At 37.6% G+C, this 17929-nt stretch overlaps 2 protein-coding genes and 1 non-coding gene across 3 annotated transcripts; 2 read left to right on the top strand and 1 right to left on the bottom strand.

Moving 5' to 3' along the window:
- The first annotated feature begins 1749 nt into the window (after positions 1 to 1749).
- On the top strand, positions 1750 to 3419 carry LOC149004764 (uncharacterized). Its single transcript, XM_089169184.1, has one exon. It carries the CDS (start codon positions 2181 to 2183, stop codon positions 2670 to 2672), a length of 492 nt encoding a protein of 163 aa, XP_089025310.1. The 5' UTR covers positions 1750 to 2180; the 3' UTR covers positions 2673 to 3419.
- A 4452-nt stretch (positions 3420 to 7871) lies between these two features.
- TRNAH-GUG (transfer RNA histidin (anticodon GUG)) lies at positions 7872 to 7943 on the top strand. The gene has a single exon. It is a non-coding gene; the product is annotated as a tRNA-His (tRNA).
- A 4387-nt stretch (positions 7944 to 12330) lies between these two features.
- LOC149004762 (uncharacterized) lies at positions 12331 to 15285 on the bottom strand. Its single transcript, XM_089135714.1, has one exon. The coding sequence runs from the start codon at positions 15283 to 15285 to the stop codon at positions 12331 to 12333; it is 2955 nt and encodes a 984-aa protein (XP_088991840.1).
- Positions 15286 to 17929: the final 2644 nt, after the last annotated feature.

Here is a 17929-nt window from a genome sequence, read left to right as displayed (position 1 = left end):
GTTAAATTATCATGGACAAAATGGGTAGCTGCTCGTCTGCTGTGGGGGAAAAGTTCATTAAGTAATCCCATCGTAGTATCTTGATATCAGATTCTCAGTAATGGTGGATTTATTGAGCTCAGAAGACCTTCATCAGATATTGGTTATGGACTTTTCTTCTTTTGAAGAGGTTTATGTGAAGTTCCATGTTACCATTTTACTAAAGCAGCATTCTAGGCCTTCATCAGGTAGTGGTTTCTGGTTTTTGCTGCTTTTGCTGAAATGTATTCATATATGTGCAAGTTTTTTGACTGTGGGCATGAAAGCATTCTAATCATTAAACTGTTGAAAATGCCTAAAAAATCTTGAAGGGGTGTGGTATCAGCATTACATTAAGATTGTTATTGTTACTACACTGCTGTCGTTTGTATCCTGGACTCTCTATTTTAATATAGATTGGAGAAGAATGTGGTTCTTCACGTCAACATTGCACCATAAGCTTGCTATGTTTGCTATGCCATATTTTATTCCACATTGACTTCGTGATCTATATTCTGTAATCCTGATATTAATTAATGAAACTTGACCTCCATCGATCTTCTCTTTCACCCCCCCCCCCCAAAGAAGAAAAGATTAAGAAACACAAAGAAGCTCTGAAGAGATGATCTTCCATCACTTGCAACTATGATTTGAGTTATTGGTATGGTGTCATGCGCTGATCGGTTTTGGTATGACTTGCCACCGTGCCGATTTTGTGCCGGTGAAATGGTATGAATTCCAGTGGTTCAAGTAGTCAAAAGACATAACTTTCTCCCTTGGACAACTAAGATACTTTATTTCTTGATCTTGAATACAGGCCACTAAAAAAAACTGTTTGAGCTGCCAATGTCCCTGGTCCGGTATGGATGCTTAGAATTCGTCCAGTCTTATCATCTAAAAGAATGGAATCCTGTATTCTATTAGTTATTGAACCATGGAAGGTTAGGGGTCTCCTTCCCAGCTATTGAATTAGAACTTTGAAGAATCTATTTGTGGTCCCTCGGTCACCTACCAAGAAAGATGCGAATTGGAATCAATTGCTTTCGAAGGTCGTCTTATATTTATCTATTTGTCCCATGCTCCCTTCACCATACTTCTAAGAAAGGTTTAATTTCGAACATTGACAAGATGAACTTCACCCTGGACCTGGAGACAGGACTTGAGGCCCTTCACCCTTGAGGGTAGTATCATGATTCTGCTTTTGAGGTTAGAGGAATTGGACCAAGACCCTTCAAGCAATAAAAGCCCAGATCAAATTAAAACCCAATTTTGGCTGACAGAGAGAGAGAAGTTGTGTGTGTGTGCTGCCATAAAATGCCATACTTCAAATCATGAAAAAATCTTGCTGTGGCAGAATCACATAGAACGCAGAAGGTCCCCACTTCTGCCAACCTGAAACTGGCTATATATTAGAAGCAGAGGGATTTCATCTCAGGACATCTAACTCTGTATATATGAAATTGGGTATCGATCAGGAGTGGCACAAAACCTCAGTGAAATGTATCAAGTAGACCATTGAGGATAACATCAGAGGTTAGTGTTGACTGTACTATTCACAGTTTACAGTACCCAACTGTGAAAACTTGAGAAGTGAAGAGATCCTGAAGCTCCTTGAGTGGTCCAAACAAATGGTAACCTGTGAACAGATCATATGTGTCTTTTCTTTCTTCTAGTTCTGTGTTCTCCATGCTCTAGGGTCTCTAGGTCTAGGCTCTAGCATCTAGCTTTCTCCTTTTCTGCTTTTACTTTAGTTTAAATTTAAATTATTTTTCTGATGATGATAGAGGTATAGAGTAGAGCCTCTTCTCTTCTCTGTGTCTCCAGCGCATGAGGACTGAGAATCTACCATTCTTGAAGACTAATACTATATAGAGGTGAAAAATAAGAAAAGAATGACTCAAGCGTCATTCTGAAAAAAGAAAAGGTCTTATCTGGGTAAAACGAGAAAAAGAGAACTTCAATAGTAACTCTCCTCTGAGGTAGCAGAAGGGTCAAGAATCCAAATCCTCTCATTTCCCAAGCCAAGCTGAGGCTCTGAGAGAGAGAGAGAGAGAGAGAGAGAGAGAGAGAGAGAGGCACAGGAGAATTAGCCGGAAAAAGCAAACATCTTTCTGGATTGATTGATTTGGTGTTTTGCTGTTCTCTTCAATTTGCAGCCTTGAATGGCAGACGGAGAAGAGGAAAGATCTATGATGCCCTCCTTGTTGCTGAGGCTGATGAGCAAGAGGAGGACATGGGTTTGTTTGTTTGTGTTGGTTTATGGTCTTCTTTTCTCCTCTTCATGGAATCTCCTTCGATCTACACTCTCATGGTACTATTCCACTGTTTCTTCTTCTTCTTCTTCTTCCTCTTCTTCTGGGTGGCCGGCCCTTTATGCGTCGGTGCTCTGTGGTGCCGTTTTTGGGCTGCTCTCCATGGTTGCAGCGCTTGCCGTGGCGGTCCCTGCTACCCTGGTGACATGGATCACCGTTCTCGTGCTGCTCACCTTCTGCGGGAAGCCTCGGAAATCTCTGGTGATGGAGGGCAGGAAGATTACGGCTGATATTATAGGGTTTGCCATCAAGATTGTGGTCCGAGAAGGCAACATCGTTGCTGCCGTTTGTGCGGTTCTTGGGTATTTTGCTCTTGTCAGAAGGGCCGGCGAAGATGACTGACTAGGTTAGAAAATCAAAAATTTTCTCTAGGTTTTCTTGTATTAGCTTTTAGTGTCTGTTGTTCATCCCTTATCTTCATTTGGGTATTTGGTCGCTTCTTCATGTAAATTAATCGACCAAAAAACAACCCTTTTTTGCTGCTAGTTTAAAATTATGTAGAGATCTCAAATCAAATTCCACGAATCAAAAAAGAAGAAGCTGTTTTCGTCTCGTTCTATCTAACATTGATCTTGCTTCTCTGCAACTGCAGAGTAAGGGTTTCTCTAATCTGTAAAAGAGAGAGATCATGATTCTGTTTATTTGGTTTATTTCTCCTCAGCCTAGCTTCACGGACTCTTGAGTTGATTGTTTAACTTCATTAAAAAATTGGGTCCTTCTTCTGCTTCTGAGATCTGATTTGATTCTCCATTGTTGTGGCCTGTGGGTATCCATGGAAACTTCAATTCCGACATTCCAATATCTGAGTCAAATATTTTCCTTTAATAGGCGGTGACAAATTTAATTAATTCAGAATGTGTGTGACACGTGGAATTTAGTTTTTATTCTCAAAATTAAACAAGTGGTTAATCAAATTTTATCCTCCCCATGCATAAGAGAAAATATTTTTCTGGACAAAGAGAAAGAACACATCTTCTGAATTAAATCTGATAATTTGGATTTCTCACGTTAGGCTTAGTTTGATTGCAATAAAAATCTAAGGGAAAGGAAAAGGAAATCTTATAATCGGGTTATATATTATGGTAAAATTTTACTTTACCTTATATTTAATTTTCTTTGAACGAGTAAAATATATTATTATTAAATCACATTGGGTTATGATTATAATGGGTTTTTTTTTTTGGGAAGAGAATTTTACTTCCCTTGCCTTTACTTTCTCTTAAATCAAACAAACCCTTAGTAAATATGTTGATTTAATGATTCTTTTTACCTTCAATTCTAATAAAAAAATGGATTCTTATGACGATTCTAGAAGCTGGTTGGACCTTTTGGTGAGTTAATAGTTTAATTTTTGGTGACATTTGTGTTGTTATGCCAAAACTTTTATTATATACTGTTCTATGATTTTTTTTGTGTGTTGTGTGTTGATTTTTTGATCTTTTGTGCTATTTTTTCTCTCTTCATGTTTTACTACATAGGTTGTGTTGTATTGGGATTTCATTGTTTCTTGTTTTATTTTTATATCGGCTAGTGAGAATTTTTATTATTATTATTATTAAAAGGTTTAATTAGGTTATAACACGAAAAACTTTTAATCTTTGATTATGCAATGCAATGCAGTTCATTGGAATTATTCGTTCAACTTAAGCGTTTGTTTTATTCTCATGCTTTTGCTCAAGATTGGTTTTGTTGGTTTCAAAGTGACTAATATTAAGAGAATTCAAGAATTAATTGGTGAAGAAAAGCAATAGGTGTGCTTGTGTGGTTGTTTTTCTAGGAATGAACATCTGAGATTTACTTTTTGCACTAAAGTAATTGGATAGATGAGCTTGTTTGGTTGTTTTTCGACAATGAACATCTGAGTTATTCTTCTTGCATCGAAGTAATTGGTTTCATGTTGTCAGCAAAGTTATATAGCTAAGCTATAATAATGATGATTTGGGATGATTATTCTTGTCGTTTTGTGTTATAGCTTAATTACTAATTAAACCTTGTCTTTTATGAAATTACTATTGCCTCCTCACTTCTAATGGGATTAAGAGTTAAATATTATTTTCTTCTAAAAATAATAGGTGCTGATAAATTGGCATAATTCAATATGTGTGTGACACGTGGAATTTGGTTGTTATTCTGAAAATGAAGTATGTGGTTAATCAAATTTTATCACTCCCCAACAAAAGAGAAAAATATATTTTTAAAAAGAATGAGTTAAATCTAGTAATTTGGGTTTCTGGCGTTAGGCTTTAGTTTGATTGCAAAGAAAATTTAAACAAAGGGAATGGGAGTTTTTATACCTAAAATTTAGAAATGTTTATAGTCATTTTTTAGGTAGAAAATGTTATTTTACTCTATATGGCAAATTGTTGTACCTTTTGGTAAGTTAATGATTATCATATAATATTTAATTTTTGGTGATATTTCTGTTATTATGTCATTAATTTTATTATAAGTTGTTATATGAATTATTTATGATTTTTTGACCTTTTTGTACTATTTACCTATTATTTTAATATGGTTGTATTGGTTATTGTTTTTTGATTTATTTTAATATTGGCTAGTGAGGATTTATTAAATAATTAAAATGTTTAATTAGATTATTATACGAAAACCTTTCATTTTTTATACACAATGTAGTTCATTGAGTTATTGGATCAATTTAGGGTCTGTTTGGAGATTTCAAATATTTGGATATTTCAAATATCTAGAGATTAAGATTTGAAATCTATGGAATTATAATTTATAAAATTAGATGTTTGGTTGTGGAATGAAATCTGTGGATTCATCCTAAAAAACTATTTGATCGACGTGATTTTTGTGAATGTGCAAATGTAAAGCTTTTTTAAAATATTTGGATTTCATCCCTTACCCATAAATCTACAGATTCACGTTTTTAGTGTAAAAAGGTGAATCTCTAGATTTCATGAATTTTAAGATTTTTACAACCAAACGGGTATAATTCTCAGATTCATGTATCTAGATATTTGAAATCTTTGGATTCATGTAATCAAACAGGCCCTAAGCATTTGGTTTTGTTCACATGCTTTAGTTCAAGGTTGGTTTCGTTGGTTTCAAAGTAAATGAAATTAAGATAATTTAAAAAATAATTGGTCAACAAAAGCAACAGGTGAGCTTGTACGTTTAATTTTTTGGCAACGAACATTAAAAAACATTTACTTTTGCATCAAAGCAAATGGGTTTCATGCTGTTACGAAAGTTATACAGCGAAGATGATTTAGGATGATTATTGTTGTCTCTTTGTATTATAATTTAATTATCAATTAAACTTTATACTTTATAAATTACTATTGTCTGCTCACTTTTTTAATGAGGATAAGAGGTTGTTGAGGTTGGATGTGATGTCCATTTCATCCTTTGAAACCAAAAGACGATATTTCCTCATGTGAATAGTTTTTGGATAAAATTGAGCATTAAGATAGTATCACTATGATTTACTTCTCAAACATATGAGAGGTGAATGGGTAAAAACCTTTTATTTCAAAAAAGAAAAGGGTAAAAATCTTTTCCTTATGGTTGTTAAAATGATTTCATATGTGTTTTTTGTCCCAAATTATCAAATATTGGACTATCAATCCCTATTCTTATTGTATTTAAACCATTGTCCATGTATACAATTTCACCGGTGATGGCCGATGAGAGTGGTGATACAAGGAAGGTAGTAGCGTTCCCACCTTCATCTACCCGAAATTTATTTAACAAACCATTTAGAGATTGTAATTGAGCAAAAATATAAATAAAATTTAGAGAGGAATGGTCAAATTCTCAGTTGTAGAGGGTTCCTTTTGTATGGGAGCATTGGCAGTTGAATATTCAATTATCTTGTCAATAAAATCGATAGTCTTTTGTTGCACGGCTTTCAAGTGGACCTAATGACAGTGGTATAAGAAGGCCAAAAAAATAAATCACACATACAATAAATTGTTCATTAAACCTATGTTGGACCATCAGGAGCAAAGCATACACTTAGATTTAATGCTATGACCTTTTTTGTCTTTCCAAAGGGTGGTGGGTGGGTAGAAGCAAATAACATTAAAATCACAAGTATAGTATACAATTGCTTCACCTATGAATGAATGATCATGGTATTTAACCATGCAGTAGAGTGCATTCTATTATATAATTGACTGATTGTAAGAATGCGATGGTAGTTAATGAAGGGTTAAAATCAACCAAAACAACCAAACTTTTTCATTTGAAATATTAAGCATTGGAAGTATAAAATCACTTGGCATATTATGCTTTAGGAACATCTTTAGGGCTATGAAATACCACATCTAATGGGTAAATTTTCTTAATCTCCATTAGAGAATCATCTGGTAATCTAAAATGTCAAATTCTCTATCATAGGAGGGAATGATGATATATATCCAACATTTTAAGGGTGAATGTTGAATGAGTAATGTTAAGTATAGAATCTTACTTGGGTGATTCATCAAACTTCCCACATCTTAGACGGGTTTAAAAAATGTTTAGTGCCTACATAAGGATAAGGAATGTTCTAGGAGGTCAAAAATTTTCACAAGATTATAAAAGCTCTGCAAATTCATAACAACAACTATGGAAGGAAGGTTATTTAACATATAGCAATGGATTTTGGTCTTGCCCAACCATATCCATGGTCATCAAATATTTGGGGGGGGGGGGGGGGGGGGGGGGGAATGCTCTCTTACCTATAAAGTAAAAACTAATTAGAGAAAAAAAAAAAAAAAAAAAGATTTGATTGTATTTTACCAATTAGACAAATTATAAAATATATTTACAAAATATTGTATATTTTCTTTGTTCATTCACAGGGTTCACGTTATGTGTCCTCCATTTTCTGCAATGAAATTTTGATATAAGTGAGTATGTATGTAAATGATGAAAGATACATGTTTATTTGAAGATAGTGAAATCGATGTAGTTAAGATAGTTACATTTTTTCTAGTATTATGTTTATTCTTTTCAATCACCTAATGTTGATTGGTTTATTATCTTGTAAAGAATATTTCGATAAATTGCATGAGTAATATTTAACTATATTTGTAATCTGTATGCAAATTGAAGTGTTTGTATTACCTTTGAATGAGAACTTCTTTGTAGACCACATTCTTTGATTTTGAAGAACTTCAAGCCAAAAGAGAAGCTCTAGGCATGTTTATGAGCCGAGATGGATTCACAAAATTCTAGGCCAATTTATGCACACCTTAGCTACATCCTTTGGGGTGTAAATGTTACACATATAACTTAAATATAATGCATGGTTTCACACTTAATTCCCAAATGATTCGAACTTTTGACCTTCTACTTAGAGATGTGTTGGTTTTACCACCCCTTAGGGCTAGATCTTCAAATTGATATGATACATACTTAAACCAAATATCTTTTGCTTTGTCTTGATGAATATCACTACCAAGGAGCTTGAAGTGGCTTAGAGGTGCAATTTATCTCTTTTGTTGATCAGATTTGGATGTTTAGGTGAAATTCTCCTTGAGAAAGTTATTGACCGACAATAAAAAAATTGTCATTCTCATAACCAATTAAGTGGCTGTAGTTTAGTAGTGAGAATTCCACGTTGTGGCCGTGGAGACCTGGGCTCGAATCCCAGCAGCCACAATCACAGATAAGTGATAATTTTTTTTTTTTCACTCTGCAATGAGTCTTATAAACAACTTTTTTCAGATGCATCGATGAATGACATTCACATTTTCAGCTCCTCTTCTAACTTCGACAATTTTAATCTTCAACCTGACCCCTAAACCTTTAACAGAAGCAAAATAGGATCCCTGATCTTTAAGAACCAGAACTTGTAGCACCTTGATCCTAATAAGAAGTTGCATCCTTTGGTGAAAGTAAAACCCAAACCCATTTGATATCCAAATTCCCAAAAGTTCAATAGTCAACAACAACAGAGAAAACCATCTTTAGCACTTCGATTTCAACTTACTATGATTGATATTAATTATCTTTGCTTATGAACGACAAGTACCACGAGCAATCCCGAACCTATATTGTTGTATCTGTGATTTCAGAACATTTTTCTCGCAGACGGTGGATTTGATATTGCAAATGATACAGGACAGTTTCAGTGGATTTAAACTCGGAAATTCACCACCCACAACACTAATTGAAGAAGAAAGAAGAAAATTCCACCAATGTACAAATACAGACGACTTAATCCATAGAAAACGATTCACCACTTTACTTTCCAGAACTCGACCCTTTTACAGGTAATATGGTATGGAAGAACAGACTAATAATAATACATAGGATTCTCCGTTTCCTATGTTTTTCTTGTGAAAATTGAGAAGAAGAGAACGAGAAGAATTAGATTACAGAACTTCGATTCATTCTACTCTTTTATCATCATCATCATCATCTGAATGTCTTATTTCTTCTTCTTCAGTTGGATTTTGTCCTCGTCGTCCTCATCGTCAGCAAACTCAATATCGCTTCCCCAGCTGTGCCTATCAGAAGAATCAAAATCTTCGATGAACTCCATATCATCATCTTCATCTTCATCAGACTGCTCAGCAAATGACGGGAATCTTTTGGCCAAAAAAAGAGAGTACCTGAGTAGTGAGTAATGAATAATGAATAATGTGCCCCCACTACTTCAGCAAAATAAATTGGAGTGTTTTGAAGGAATTTTATTAGGTCAATATTTCAAGAATTATAGCATTCATTTTATTAGGTTCAATGTATTGAGTAATTAATATCTGAACAACAGCTGATCTCTCTTTCCTGAGTGATGGGCTGCTGACAATTGAAGCTTTAGCTGATCACCGGAAATTGCACCTGATCTCAGATTTGGAACCACTGCTGTGGTTGTCAAATAGGGTCTTACCAGGAAAACTCATGGAAATCCACTTCATCTGTAATCTCAGGTACATAGAAATCCATAGGCAATCCCATTCACTAAACAAGATGTCCTGCAAAAGTTGGTTTTTGCACTCCTTGGTTTAAAGTCATCATCCTGAGCCATCTCCGTTCCATATCCTGTAACCTTCCTCCCAGACTGCTGCTTCTATATCTCCAAATATTACGCTGGAGAGACTCACAAATTTAGTATCTGTAGAATGTGTGAGAAAGCAAAGAAGTGAGATTATAAAAGCCACAAAAATTGAATGTTAAGGAATCTTAAAAGAAGCAAGAACTAGCTGTTCTAAAAATAACAGCCAGATGTGGTAGAGCTAGATAATTATCAAGATTATGTCCAAACTGTTATGCTTAAAGGGTATCATATTCTCACTATCGTAAGTTACAGCGTTCTTACCACAATCACTAGGAAGTTTCAGACCCTCCTTAAATCAGCAAAGTAGGTAAGGTCAAAAACTCAAGTACTTACACCCAAACTGGAAGACTCTGATTGGGTGAAATAAATATATGACTGAACAGATTCTGTCATATTCATCTGAAAAATACCACTGGATTATTAGTATGTTACTACATAACAACTCACCCAGTAAGCCTGTTTCCATGATCTTCCAATCATCAATCGTCTTTGTCCAAGTTTTTGATGGCTGTCAAAGAAAATTTCTTTTCTCTTCTCCTTTTTATGGCCCCTCAGGGGGGAGGAGGGTGTTGTTTAGAGACCAACTCACCTTAGCTTGTGAAGAATCTCCATTAACATAAAAGTGGTCTGAATGATTTTCAACAACATCAAATTGTTTAAAAATCTTGTACTTCTTCAGGATATCATCCCCCGGTTCATCTATCTCAGCCAGTTCTACTTCACAGCAAGAACTTGATTGGCTCTAGACTGCTGAACTGCTTGTACCAGCTCTAGTTTTTGACTTTTGGAAGAGTCTACCAAGGAATGGATGCGTCAACAACTGGAGGGAGGTCCATCGCATTAAACTGGGCTTGAAGGCACAAAGCATAATCAAAACCGGAGGTTGATCTGGCTCAACATTATCTAGGGAGAACTGAGGAAGACCAATCGTAGACTCAAAATCTTTTGAACTAGGACCTGCGAAATCACTGGCCAACACATACTGTTAAACCAAGCAGAGGATGAAAGATAAATAAGCAATAGGAATATGGTCAGTTGTGAGGTAAGGAAACAATCATCAGTAACCCTGGGAGAAAGCTGATTATATACCTACACTTCTTGAAGAGGAGATACTAACCAACCTATTGACTTCACAAGGACAGAAGATTCTCAAATTGATATTGAAGTTTCTATAGCTCTAACATAAAAAGGTCAGTTCTATTATGCATTGGAAATGGAGAAGGCTAACAAAGTAAAGCAACTTAACCGCCGCAGTAAGGAAAATAAATTCAAAAGCCAGCCAAGCCATTAATAATGCAAAAAACCGATACTTACACAGGTTAAGATTTTATTCTGGAGAGCTTACACAAGTGTTCGAGTCCTAATGAAGCCAGAGAAATCGTTGTGCTTGAAATAGCAGGAATGAGACAAGCAGTGAACTCTTGGCGTTCCACATGACAAAGCTGTTTTTGTTACCGCTCCAAGAAATGATATGGTTTACAAGTCATCAATCACAAGTCCTATGTCAATCAGCAGGAGTGGAGCTGGATCTTTGCTGTTGCCACTACACCACCGTCAGACTGCTTTCTCTCCATCAAATCTGCAAGTCTATCAGCACAATTCATTTTTGTCCCATTTGGTGATATCCCAAAAAACACCCATATTTCTCTTGAGTAAGTATAGGGAAAAAGGAAAGAGAAAAAGCACTGAGCAATGATAATTTGGGAGTCTAGATGCAAGGACAACTATGATTCAGTCATAAACACTGAAGGACCAAGCAAAAGTGTCAACAGATAAGGGAGACATTTACAAGGAATATTTCTTATCACAAAGCCTTTTAACGGAAAACCTGCCGAGGACACCACTGAAAACTGGGGGGGGGGGGGATTTTTACAAATTTCAAAATGAACAGTTGAATCGTGATTTAGCCCGTATGGCTGTACTCAGTCAGACTACAATAAGAAAAAAGATCTCAGTAACCGAAATACCTAATTCACATTTTGAAAGTGTTGTGCTTGATGTTGCAGGGAATGCCACCATGGCTACTACACTCCTACATAGCTCATCAGCAGTTGAAGCAAATCAGACAGGTCCTATTTCTGTGTCCACAAACATGCTTACTTTGCTCCAGTACATGTGGATTCTAGAAAAGTGAATCAAAACCAGAAATCCTCATATTTTGATAATGTTAAGATAAAAATTAAAAACCTTGAAGCAGTTCAGAGAAGGCCATCACCTGGTAAGACTTGCCAGTTCCAATGGCAGCCCCCTTTTCTTTTCTTTTTTTTTTTTTTTTTTTTTTGGGGGGGGGGGGGAGGGTGGCAATTATATTGTGGCATTCTTGCACAAAGTACACACCCTCGGTCTGTAACCATCAGCCACACATAGGCAGCCTAAGATTTCACAGCATGATGACTACAATAAAAAAGATGAGCGTATAAATACTAGAGACTACAACATTATTCATACTCATAGGAACAACTGGCAATCTAATGTAATTGTCATCGGGGTCAAGGAAATGGTACCACGGTTTGAGGCCAAGAGTCGAATTTGATTAGGAAAAGTCACTGTCTTTTCTTTTACTAAAATTACTTGAAAGAAGCCAGTCTGATCAATTAAACAGGTTCCTTAATAACACTACGAACAAAAAGCTGAGGGAATTAGAATGCACTTGGTAATCACAAAAACTATATTTACCTTTAAACATCATTACAGTATATTGAAACCCTGCAGAAGAAAATTCCAGTGTCCAGAACTCACACCTGCTTTTATATAGACCATGGAGTTGGAGCAATAAAAATGGAACTACAGAGTTGAGCAAGTTACTCCTGCACTGACTAGCTGGTAATCATAGAAACTATATTTACTATTGAACATCATAACATACAGAGAAACCCTGAAGAAGAAAATTCCAGTGATTAGAAACTCACACTTGCTTTTGTACAGACCATAGAGTCAGGAGATGATAAAACTGGACGTACAGAGTTAAAAAGGTTACACTTGCAATCACTAGCCACTAACTACAGGAATCTTTTCATAAGAAACAGATTCTCTAAGTTTCAAGGGAAGGATGCAATGACCACCAAACCGCTGTTGTATGCAGATGATGATGGCAAACAACATACCTCCACAAGGGATTATAACATTCCAAGCTGTGGAGTAAAAATCCACACCATGACTAGCATAGATGTATGAGACATCCAAGTAACGGCCATAATAGTGGGACCTATAAAGATCATATGCATGTGGTAATGAGCGGACAACACTAGTTCCAACATAAAATGATGGGGCAAGAGCCTTCTCTTTGGAGTTCAAGAATAAGTTGAACAGGATCTGAGGGAGCAGAAAACCATCCAGGACCAAACCAGCATAAGCTCTCATGTCTCCCCAAAGGTAATGTTGCTCATAACTATTCACAGAAAACTCGCGAATCATTGGGCCCTCATTGTAGTTGTTCTTCCAGTGCACAAACAGAGCAATCAACCCACCAAGTAGATACAATGGCAAAGTTACATATAGGGCTTTAATCTCAGCAGTCCACAAGCCCTTATGACATCCATCACTCCATCTTGTTGACCAAACCTGTTGGAGAAGACGAAACTGCAATAGAAAAGCAATCATTGTAACTGCTCTTACAATAACCTCATTAACCTCAAGCCATCCACCAGTCCCCAGCAAAATGTTCCGCCTGTTATGGCCTTCCATGAATAATGCTTCAAAGTTCAGCAGTAAAGGGATCATGTGTCCTAAAGTAAGTATGACAAGCATCACAAGTGAAATGAATGGAACCATATCCGTATGCTTTTTCACATAGAAAATCTGAAATCCAATAAAGACACAGGCAAGCGTGTTTGAGATCAAAACCATGGTGATCTCCAGATCCATCCTCCAAAGAGACTCTTCCGCTTGTTTATGATAGAGAACATTTGAGGAAACCTCTAAAGATTTGAAGTAAAAAGGGTCAGACTTCTCCCGGGTGCTTTTGATAGTTCCCTTGACATGAGTTCCAATCTTGACATCCAGAGGATGGAACTGGACATTAATGACAATCTTGCAGTCCATGGAATCATTTATGGCAGATATGCTTTGCTTTGAGTCCCAAGACAGACAACCTACCATGCATAAGGTTCCAGTTTTACCACTATAGACCCCTTCAGCTGAAATTTGTATGCTTGTACGTGCATTAAGAAGAATGCTACCAATTTTGAAATCTTGAGGAACAGTGAAGGTCATCTGATAGCTGATATTCAGGGGACTGCTGTGGTTGTGAGTACTCACCTCAGCTGCATCACCTAAAGGATCAGACTTGAGAACGAAGGAGCGGCCAGAGTGCTCATGAAATTGATCACCAATAGTTTGTGGAGTTGCAGACCCCCATGCAACTTGCCCAAGATCATTTTTGACAGACATGTGGAATACCATGTCATATGAATACCCGTCAGGATATATCTCTCTGTTGCTTTTAGCAGCTTTGTTATTACACAGCTTTCTTATTCCATCCATCATGGTATACTCATACTTGAGACCTGGAACTACTGGTGATGGATCCTCTACATGGAAGCTAAGTGCATCAAAATAACCAGAAGCATTTGCAGTTGCATTACTCCAAATTTGTCCCACAACAGTACTCCTGTTTCTGATTGACAATACTGCCGGGAACCTCAAATTCATCCTAATTGAGCAATTTCCGACAGAAGCACCAGCCAAAGAATCCGTAAAATTCAAGATTCGGCAAGCAATAATACAAAGCTGATTCTTCTTTCCATCCCACACTCCCTCACCAACCAGTGACGTTTTGGGATTAAAAGGGTGACGAAAGCCATAATAGCTGTAGTTGGTAAATACCAAGGACATCCGCATCTTTTGGTTGTTTGAACACCAGAATCCATCGAAGAACATGGTGCCAGGCAAAAATCCATTACTGTTATCCAAAAGATGACAATTAGTAGATGCTGAGTCGCAGTCACGCTTGTACTCCAATTTAAATGGAGTACGCCTACTTAGAACCGAACATATATCTACTCTTGACTGTAAACCAAGAGATAAATCTTGCTGAACACCACTGGGACTCGACCACCCGTTGTCGATTTCATTATCAATCAAAGAGTACTCGTACTTGCTTTGAGAATAGGCCAGTATTGAAATCGGTTCAAAGTAGTTTGAACTGTCGACTTTATCCAAGCTCTCCAAAGTTCCATCAACCAAGGAAGTAAGAATGGTCGACTTTTGGGGATAATTAAGCTTAAAAACGGCCGAAAGCTTAAGAAACTTACCTTCCTTTTCGGAGTAACTCATACCAGATCCAACCATACACAGCTTCCCAGCCGATGCAGACCAAAACCCCTGTAACTTGAAATTCGCTCCGCCTTTCGGAACGGGGACCCGAGGTGTCCGATGCCGTAACCGGCCATTAAGAGATCGAACATAAGTCAAATTAACTGATTCAGAGTATGTTTTTGAGCCTTGGAAGTCTAGGTTCCCCTCGACCATAAAAACGCCAGGAGCATCAGTTTGGTAGACTTTTTTGGCGGAAAAGAACATAAATTTAGGGATTTCTTGTAATGATTCGGATTCTCGACCAAGAAATCTATCCCCACCGATATAGTATCCTTTCCGCAGGTGGAGAAAACTTCCCTGAAACATTTCTGGATCTCTTCCACTTACGGTGGATTCAGGGACTATGGAATTGCAGTAATCGTGGTAAGAGATTTCAGAAGCAGTGTCCATCGAGCTTATGACAACGAGTTTGAGGAGGAAATACACGAGATGAATCCATGGAAGTTGAAGCTTCTCAGTCGCCATTGGTGGAGTTGGAGACCTCCTTGCTGCAGTATGCCAGTAGAATAGATCACCAGCATCCATCCATTTATATGGCAAGAAGTTAAGGAAATCCTTCTCTGTGGGCCCACAGGCGTGGGTAGTCACGGTAACAGCGACTTGCCAAGTAACGGCCGGCGTTATCATTGACGGATGATTTGAAGTTGGCATGTGAGAGAGAGACTCGACTGGAGAAAGGCTTCCTTATAAAGAACACTTTTTTTCTTTTGTGAGAAATTTTCGGCCCCATCATGGGTCTCTTTAACTTTTTCCATTAAATTTAACTCTTTCTTGGGTTATTTAACTCAAGAGTTTTATTAGTAACACCCTTAGCCTTCGTTTTTAATAGGATAAATATCACTTACCACCCCTTTTAGCTTGACAAATAGCACTTACACCCCTCTTATTTGGATAATATCACCCCATTGACTGAAATGTCGCTGGGTGTCGGCCGTGTCGGTGCCAACACAGGTGACATAGGCGACAAGGCGACAAGGCGACATTGGCGACATTGGCGACATTTCGGTCGACTTTTTGAGAAAAAATCAAACCAAATCGATGATGAGATCTGCAGTGATGTGGGAGAGACCGAGAGAGATTAGAGAAAAGAGAGTCATGAGGGTGTCAAGAGAGAGATGCCATGGTTTCCGTCGGCTTCCGTTCTGCAAAGAAAGGAAAGAAATAGAAGAGATCGCTGGTCGTAGAGTCCGCCATGCTTTCCGTTTATGTAGAGAAAGAGAAAGGAAAGAAATAGAAGAGAGATCGTAGGTCGCAGAGATATTTTAATATTTTTAAATGAGAGAGAGAGAGTATTTAATGCGAGATTTTCAAATTTTGAATTTTAAATTTATTCGATATTTTGAGAATTTCTCGTCGATTTTTAGAAAAAATCGTATCACTGGGGGTTTTGTGTCGCCCCCCAGAAAAAATCGTATTGCTGGGGGTTTGGGTGCTTTGTTCATCCTGTTGATCCCCAACACAAATCTAACTCAAACCAACAAGTGAGGGGGGTCCTTACCTTGATCTTAGATCTCATCAAACTCAACTTGACTCAAGCTAGAAATCCATCTACCTAGTCAATCAGGGTTTCCACTAGATCTTCGGGTTCCCAGTAAGGCAGGTTCTTCACTAGGAGTATCCAGATCCATGGGCTCAGGATATGGATCATGGGCTTTAATCCGGGTAACCCATAGCTTCTTTCAATTGGAACTTTGGGTACTCAGACCTGCAATGAAGATCTCGGGTTAGAATTACGGGGGTTATTACAAGTTGGATATTTGATGTACAAGATTCTAAAGCTACTAGCGGGTATGTATTCACTTTAGGAAGTGCAATAGTATTGTGGAATTCCTCCAAACAATTAGTAATAACTAGATCCACAATGTAATATGAGTTTGTAGCCCTGGATAAATGTGGTGAAGAGGCTGAATGGCTACAAAACTTCTTGGAGGATATTCTAGAATGGCCAATGTCACACCCCACCCGCCGCTCTCGATTACCCGCCCGATAACCCGTGGAAGCGATCCGTCACAGGATCCACGGTTTTAGTCTATCAATAATAATAAATGCAAGTAAAGACAATCATGAGCAAGAATAAGTTCAATAATTAAATAAAAGGATTATAGGAGTCCAAATACTCCAATAAAATAATCAAGGAAAGAATAAATACTCAAAATGAATACGATTTCAGCGGAAGCAATAAAAAAGAATTAAATAAGTTTCTTTCCGGTTTCTTTTTCTAAAGCTAAAAACTTAGACTCAAGTTTATCAAGATGAGGGGTTCTCTAATTCATCTCCAGACGATGTGCAAACTGCTTGGCAACCTGTCTCTTCTGCCCATCAATGGGTGCTATAAGCGCATTCCATGCATTCGCAGGAGCTCCCGCATAGGCTATCTCCATTTCCCATTGCCGGTGCCACATCTTCTTCATACGGGAAGGTTCCTTAATGGGAAACCAATCCATCTTTTGGCATATATCGTCCATCTGTACAAGATAATAAAACATAGACAAATAAAGGAATGAGAGAACTCAATAAGAACAAACAATGATTCCCATCCATATGTCAAACCAATCAGAAACGCATATATGATATGTATGAATGCAAAATATGAATACCGCTAAGATCTAATCATGCAAGTCTCTAACAATTGACATGCTTTAAGATATACACCAGCCCTCCTCTGGGTAGGTCTAGTCACTCTGATCCGGCAAGGATTGATTACCTTTGTAGGGATCCTGGGTAAAATGGAAAGTCCACACCTGGCTCTCAAACCATGGTTGTGGTTAAGTCAACACTCTCACAACGACCATTGGCATGAGTACTAGCGCATGTCGAGGTTTCTAATCCAATGCAGGTCATAAAAGTAACATACTATATGAAGTTCAGATACATCCCCTATGGCACCAACCAACTCGGTTCAGTATCCTTTGCAACCTAGGAATGAGAACCCTTACGGACTGGCTACCGCTATTGGACTCCATTCCATAACCCTATGGTCATCCACATATTGTTGAGGCGGAATGCTCTCATGACTCCTCACGACACCTGGTCCGTTCCTTAGACGTCCATGAGCCCAACCCTAACATATGCAACCCTACCATTTATATGACCAACAATGGACCATCGTCACATCACTGTCATCACTGGTCATCCGGCTTCAATTCCCCTACCGAAAGGGTAGTAGCATGTGGGGTACCTAGCCATGCAACTCTAGACTCTACCTAGGTATGTCATCCAGTAGTTATGATAGTGCTAGAGACATCAGCGAGCATGTGTCCCATACCACAGC

This window comes from Hakea prostrata, chromosome 9 (genome assembly GCF_041222555.1).
Source record: "Hakea prostrata isolate BN-2017 chromosome 9, UWA_Hpros_2, whole genome shotgun sequence".
NCBI classification, from domain to species: domain Eukaryota; kingdom Viridiplantae; phylum Streptophyta; class Magnoliopsida; order Proteales; family Proteaceae; genus Hakea; species Hakea prostrata.
Note: the sequence above shows the minus strand (reverse complement) of the source record. Positions and strands in the feature narration are given on the sequence as shown.